The sequence below is a fragment of the Streptopelia decaocto genome, assembly GCF_964273445.1.
Source record: "Streptopelia decaocto genome assembly, chromosome: 26".
Taxonomy (NCBI): domain Eukaryota; kingdom Metazoa; phylum Chordata; class Aves; order Columbiformes; family Columbidae; genus Streptopelia; species Streptopelia decaocto.
In genome coordinates this window covers 2,856,554-2,863,726 of record NC_138681.1, presented here as the reverse complement: position 1 = coordinate 2,863,726, position 7,173 = coordinate 2,856,554, and the positions used below count along the sequence as shown (strand labels likewise).

At 46.1% G+C, this 7,173-nt stretch overlaps 1 protein-coding gene and 1 pseudogene across 2 annotated transcripts; both read right to left on the bottom strand.

Moving 5' to 3' along the window:
- Positions 1-674: 674 nt before the first annotated feature.
- On the bottom strand, positions 675-1,606 carry LOC309450251 (olfactory receptor 14J1-like; annotated as a pseudogene). The gene has a single exon. The product of its transcript is annotated as an olfactory receptor 14J1-like (transcript).
- Positions 1,607-5,819: 4,213 nt separating this feature from the next.
- Positions 5,820-6,752, bottom strand: LOC309450357 (olfactory receptor 14C36-like; the record flags this gene model as incomplete). Its single annotated transcript, XM_082073176.1, has 1 exon — positions 5,820-6,752. The coding sequence occupies one exon, from the start codon at positions 6,750-6,752 to the stop codon at positions 5,820-5,822; it is 933 nt and encodes a 310-aa protein (XP_081929302.1).
- Positions 6,753-7,173: the final 421 nt, after the last annotated feature.

The following is a 7,173-nucleotide window of genomic DNA, read 5'->3' as shown; positions in this document are numbered from 1 at the left end:
GGGAGAGGACACTGCTGTGTGCCAGCCCTGCACACACACACAGCTCAGCTGCACACTGGGGTTTGAATATGTGGCCACTTTGTTGGGCCTGTTCTGAGAGAATTTTTTTAAGAAGAGCTAAACCTTCACACCCTGCCCATAGGAGATCACCTTTCTATCTGTAAAGGCTGTTCTGGGGCCAGCTCTGTCACAGCAGTGCCCATTGCCTGTCCCTGCCTGCGCCCACAGCACTGACACACAGCAGGACGGTGACCAAGCTGCCAGAGCACTCAGGCCTTGCACCAACACAGGGATGAGAAGGAGAGTGTGGAGTGGAACCAGAACAGCTCTGGAAGAACAAGCGCTGCTGCTCCCTGGCAGGGCTGACATGCCAGAGCTGTTTTCCCTTCCAAACACGCACAGGAACTGTCTCTGCAGCTTTAAAAAGCCCTTGCAGGTAGGATATAGTGAAAAACAAGTTACTAAAGAGCCCTTCATTCTTTTTAGATACAAGGAGCGCACTGGTGCTCATTTAAGCAGCCAAAAGTTATAAAAGAAAAGCCAGCAGTGAATTAGAAAGGGGTTGACAACATCATCACAATAAGAAAACAACCAACAACACCAGAAAATGCAGTTGACAGGCTGGGCTTGTAATTAGCTACATTAAAACTCCTGTATAGAAGAAGATGGCCAGTTTATTGCTTCTGAAAACAGACGGATATGAGTTTCCACAGGGCATCCTTGAGCTCCTGGTTCCTCATGCTGTAGATGAGGGGGTTCACTGCTGGAGGCATCACTGAGTACAGAACTGACACCACCAGATCCAGGGATGGGGAGGAGATGGAGGGGGGCTTCAGGTGAGAAAATATGACAGTGCTGATGAACAGGGAGACCACGGCCAGGTGAGGGAGGCAGGTGGAAAAGGCTTTGTGCCGTCCCTGCTCAGAGGGGATCCTCAGCACGGCCCTCAAGATCTGCACATAGGACACCACAAAGAACACAAAACAGCCAAATGCTATACAGACACTAATCACAAGAAGCCCAAGTTCCCTGAGATAGGAGTGTGAGCAGGAGAGCTTGAGGATCTGGGGGATTTCACAGAAGAACTGGCCCAGGGCATTGCCCTTGCACAGGGGCAGTGAAAATGTATTGGCCGTGTGCAGCAGAGCATTGAGAAACCCAGTGGCCCAGGCAGCTGCTGCCATGTGGACACAAGCTCTGCTGCCCAGGAGGGTCCCGTAGTGCAGGGGTTTGCAGATGGCAACGTAGCGGTCGTACGACATGACGGTGAGAAGGTAAAACTCTGCTGAAGCTAAAAAGGCAAACAGAAAGAGTTGTGTAGCACATCCTGTGTAGGAAATGACCCTGGTGTCCCACAGAGAGTTGGCCATGGACTTGGGGACAATGGTGGAGATGCAGCCCAGGTCGAGGTGGGCGAGGTTGACTGGAAGAAGTACATGGGGGTGTGCAGGTGCTGGTCCCAGGCTATGGTGGTGATGATGAGGCCGTTGCCCAGGAGGGCAGCCAGGTAGATGCCCAGGAAGAGCCAGAAGTGCAAGAGCTGCAGCTCCCGTGTGTCTGTGAACGGCAGGAGGAGGAACTGGGTGACGGAGCTGCTGTTGGACATTTGCTGCCTCTGGGCATGGAGACCTGTTCACAGAGGCAAAGACAGTGTGCCTCATGCAAGACTGTTGTAGGCTTCCAAATCTCTTCTAATTCAGTCATGAATCTTTGAGGTTGATTCACCTTCAAAGGAAGTGTTTTCCCAGGATACATTAATAAAGAGAGGTATTCCTATTGTAAGAACCCCTTTATTTGAATTCTCTAGGTAATACACACAAAGTCAACAACTGGTCTTTTCAGCTATCTGCATGGTTTTCCAGATCATTATAAATGTACATTTTGGGTCCATGGAGTCTCCTGATTTAAAAGTGAACTTGCTATACTGTATAACAGGCAAAGTTTTATGTAACTGTCATACATGTTTTAACAAATTTCTACAAAGAAAATAGACTAAGATTAGTGCTACAATGAATATTAACAAACCTCTTTGAATACGATCATATTATGTATAAGATTCTGTTTCAGTCCAAGTGCAGTTCAATATGTTTTTCTAAGTTTTAGTGTAAAAGGAGTGATTTTTTCTGATTTCTACCCAGTCTCTTTACTTTTCTTTAATCTAATGTGATGTTTCCCGGAATCGATTCCTTTATGTTTCACAGTGTTAGTTACCAACAGTCCCACACAGAGGCCTCTCCACTGCTCTTTCAGGGTTTGTCCTTTCAGGTCCAAGGACAGACTGGATCTCCAAGTCAGAAGGAAGGCACAGGCACAGCCAGTGCCACAGGTGGTTTCTTTTTCCCAAAGACAACATGTATTCAGTGAGCATTTGGTTCCCCAAAATATGCATTTGATTCATTTTTTCGGTCAAGTTTACTGAATAGAGTCTCCCATACAATATTTCAAAAGGGCTTACTTTTTCTCTTATTCTTTAAGTAATGTGAATTCTCAGTAAATTAATTAGCAATACATTTATACATTTTACATTAATTTCCTGTCACATTTAAGCTAATTGTCTTTTTATAGATTGCTTGATTCACACTTTTTTTCTACCTTTTCACTAGATTGATCCCATCTTGCCCCCAGAAGAGTAAAAATAGTCCATATTATGTCTGCTATAAAAAGGGGAACAGCCAATCAGTATGAATTTATTCAATAATTTCTTTACTACTTCTCTAGCTTTGTTGGTCTGGCATGGGAGAGCTTCAGGTCTGTGCTGGTTTGACTGAAAATGAGTTAACTTTCCTCATGCAGTTAGAAACCTTACTTCTTCATAGCTAGCATGGTCATTATTTGGATTTAGTTTGAGAACAAGAGAGAACAGCCCAGCACAGAGTTGATGGTTGCAATTGCTCTGGTCTGAGAGCCAAGGACACTCTGAGTGCTCTGCCCACAGGTGTGAGGCGTCGAGGAAGGGGGGAGGGACGGGGCAGAGCTTGACTGACATCCAGGCTGACCAATGAGAGTGTTCCATCCCATTAGCCTCACATTTCATCTTTAGGAGAGTTGGGATCTTCCAGTCTCTCTCTCTCAGCCTTTGGGCACTTCTTTTTCCCCTGTGAGTTCTTCCTTAGTTTTTTTATGGGAGCCAGGGGAATTCAGTTCGGGACGTTTGATTTGGCCTTTTGCTATTTTGGAGAGGCCTCTGTGCTTTTCTGCGTTTTTTCTCTCTTTGGGATCAGCTGTTGGGACCAGGGTGCTGCTTCCTGGGACTGGCTGTGTGCAGACAGAGTTTGTGAGGAATTGCATTGCGTAGCTTTTATCTCTATATTATATATATATTTACTAGCAGTGTATTCGTATTTTGTTATTTTATTAAACTGTGTTTATCTCAATCCAAGTTTCTTCTTTCCCTTTCGAGGGAAGGGGGTGAGTGAGTAGCTATCGTGGTTTTATTGCCAGCGCATTGAGTCTTTGCATTTTGGTTATTGATACTTTGGTGACCCAAGTGACACATGTGGAACTTGTCTGTCTTTCGGAGGGACACCAGCGCATTGGGCCTTCGCATTTTGGAAGCTTTGGTAGCTTGGGTAACTTTAAAAAAGGGAAAAAGAAAAGAAAAATAAAAAAGAAAAATAAGGAAGTTAGAGAAAAATGAGAAAACATTAAATAAAGGAGAAAAACAAGAAAAGAGTAATTTGATAAAGGTAGACTTAGTGATTTTGTTGTTTATGCCTTAGTAATTGTATTGTTGTTTGCGTCTTTAGTGATTTGTTGCTGTTGTTACTTGTGTCTTTGGTGATTTTCCAGTCCAATTCTTACGGTTCACCAATTGTCTGTTATTGTGATTGTGAAATAGGTAGTGGGTAATCGACAGGAGGGATTCGGAAGGAATCCCCTCCCCGCCCTGGGTTGTATTTTGTGACGTTGGAAAGAGATTGTTTGACTCCCTGGGGAACAGCAACCGGGGAGAATCTGTTTGAATTTTGTAATCAATGGAGGCCACTGTAAATGATATGAATATGCTGCACAGATCGAGGTGGGTATACTTTGTGATGTGTAGTATAGTAATGCATTACATGTAATATATCATAAGAAGTATATTTTAAATCATATATTGCCTATTGCATAATGCACATTACACAATAAATAAGGATACATAGGCATTATATTTATCCCCTTCAGATCCGTTTGTTTTGACCCTTGAACAGGATAATCAGGGAAAGAGATTGAAACACTGTTGTATAGGGCAGATATTGGCAGGGAATATACAGGGAACTTAGATCAAAATTGTCCCTTGGTTGATCCAGGGTGGGATCATAACATTCTTAAATCTAGTGACAGGCTGAATCGTTATTGACAGCGGATTTTATACAGGATTAGACACACTATACCTATAGCTATAAATATGCCAAAACTTTTTGAGATTAAACAGGGTTGTAAGGAATCTCCAACTGGGTTTTTAAAAGGTCTTAAAGAAATATCTAGTTACAACAAAGGATTGAAAAAAGGTATAATCAGGTAATAGCTATGCAATTACATACTGCTATGGCTATGCACTTATTAAACACGCAGGGGAGATGTGGCAGTGTGCTAAGATTGGACCTGTGAGAAACTGCGAGAGTCGACAGTGTGAGAACGAGTGCTAGTGGAAAAATACAAGCAGTAAGTACCGTATGCTATGTGAGACATCAAGGACAGAGGGACTGATACAGGATTGATACATCAAGGACGGAGGGATAGCTTAGGATAGACAAAAACTGGTTCTATGACAGTAACTTTGGTGGGAACACGAAATAGATCGCTTATGTAAAAACTCACTTGGCAAATCAGCAAATGCTTGAGCAAGAATCATAGCAAGTATAAATGCAAGCCTGAGTTTGTAATAAATGTCTCTCATTGCACCTTCCCGAGAGTCCGTGCCTCATTCACTGCACCCTCACTGGCTGTTTGTTGAAACACAAAGCCATGGGCTGATCCCGACTGCCTCTGGGTGACCTGCACCGCAGCACTGCCCTTCCACTGGCGTTTCTTCCTCCTGATATCCAGAATGCACCTCCCAAGTTGTCCTTTTCAGTTATTGTTTTTTTTCCCCTCTCCGGCCTCTTCCCACTACCATGGAAAGCTCGACTATCTGAGAAACTGCTCTGCAGGCAGGGACCCCAACCCATCAGACTTCTTGTGGTCTTTAGCCTGACCAGAGAGAAGTAACCTCACCATGAACTCCTTATGCACCCATGGATGTTGGGAGACAGAGTGTTTCCCTTGTACACACAGATGCAGGAGTCACTGTGTCTCTCTGACCTCCTGCTGCCACTCCAAGGAGGCTGGGAGGCACATCAGCCCTGCCATTTGTCACCCTACTCTGCACTTACATGAGATGCCCCATGGCATGAAGAATGGACACGGGATCTTCTGTTCCAGGAAGCACATCCCGGTGCTACATTCAGGTGGTTCCCCAAGGGATGTTACTCTCAACATGAAGTCACATCAAGACACTGTCTGTCCCACTGACCTTCATGGAACCCCAAGGAATAGCTGATAGTGTTTCTAGTCACGGGGGTTCATCACCCAGAAACACTTTCTGGATTTGTTTACATCTCATCTGTACAATGCAAACATAGATATCTGATCTACCCAGTAGTTCTGCTTCCAGGGAGGGACAAAGAACCTCTTCAAGCTGAAGTGAGAAGCCAGTGCTGGAAATGGTGGTTGTGAGAGGCCGGTCCATGATGATTGGCCTGCAGCAGGTTCTCTAGGTTGTCCAGTGGACATGGGCACAACCACTCAGTGAGAAAATGATTTAAGTTATATATGCTATGAAGAAGATTATGGGCAGTTTATTGCTTCATCAAACAGCCATTCATTAGTTGCCACGCTGAATCCTTGATTTCCTGGTTCCTCATGCTGTAGATGAGGGGGTTCACTGCTGGAGGCATCACTGAGTACAGAACTGACACCACCAGATCCAGGGATGGGGAGGAGATGGAGGGGGGCTTCAGGTGAGAAAATATGACAGTGCTGAGGAACAGGGAGACAACGGCCAGGTGAGGGAGGCAGGTGGAAAAGGCTTTGTGCCGACCCTGCTCAGAGGGGATCCTCAGCACGGCCCTCAAGATCTGCACATAGGAGAAAATGATGAAAACAAAACAGCCGAATGCCACTGAGAAAGAAATCACAAGAACCCAGACTTCCCTGCGGTAGGTGTCTGAGCAGGAGAGCTTGAGGATCTGGGGGATTTCACAGAAGAACTGGCCCAGGGCATTGCCCTTGCACAGGGGCAGTGAAAATGTATTGGCCGTGTGCAGCAGAGCATTGAGAAACCCAGTGGCCCAGGCAGCTGCTGCCATGTGGACACAAGCTCTGCTGCCCAGGAGGGTCCCGTAGTGCAGCGGTTTGCAGATGGCAACGTAGCGGTCGTACGACATGATGGTGAGAAGAGAATATTCTGCTACTATCAAGAATGCAAATGAAAAGAGCTGTGCAGCACAACACGAGTATGATATGGCCCTGGTATCCCACAGAGAGTTAGTCATGGACTTGGGGACAATGGTGGAGATGGAGCCCAGGTCGAGGAGAGCGAGGTTGAGCAGGAAGAAGTACATGGGGGTGTGCAGGTGCTGGTCCCAGGCTATGGTGGTGATGATGAGGCCGTTGCCCAGGAGGGCAGCCAGGTAGATGCCCAGGAAGAGCCAGAAGTGCAAGAGCTGCAGCTCCCGTGTGTCTGTGAACGGCAGGAGGAGGAACTGGGTGATGGAGCTGCTGTTGGACATTGGCTGCCTGGGGGCATGAGGACCTGTGCATGGAGGGAAAGACAGTGACAAGTTAGGGGAGACTTCTCTGGGGAAAATAAACATGCTGTTTCTCATGGAAAACCCCCTCCCTGATGGAGGGATGTTTCAGCTCATTCTCTCTTTCTACTAAATGAGAAAAACCTGTTCATCAAAGCTTAAAATGCAGCTTGGGCATCTGGTTTCCATGAAGACATCTTTGGGGCAAGACCCCTTGAGTTCGTGTCAGAACAAGAATTGACCGACACTCACACCCCAACCCCAGAGAGCAAGAGCACCAGGGACAGGTGGAGAAAAAGGGAAGGACACTGCAGTGCTACCAGAAAATAAAGCAAGGACAGAAAGGCAGACGGGCATGCTGTGGAACCCTCTCCTGACCCGGCTGTGCTGCTGCCACTCACAT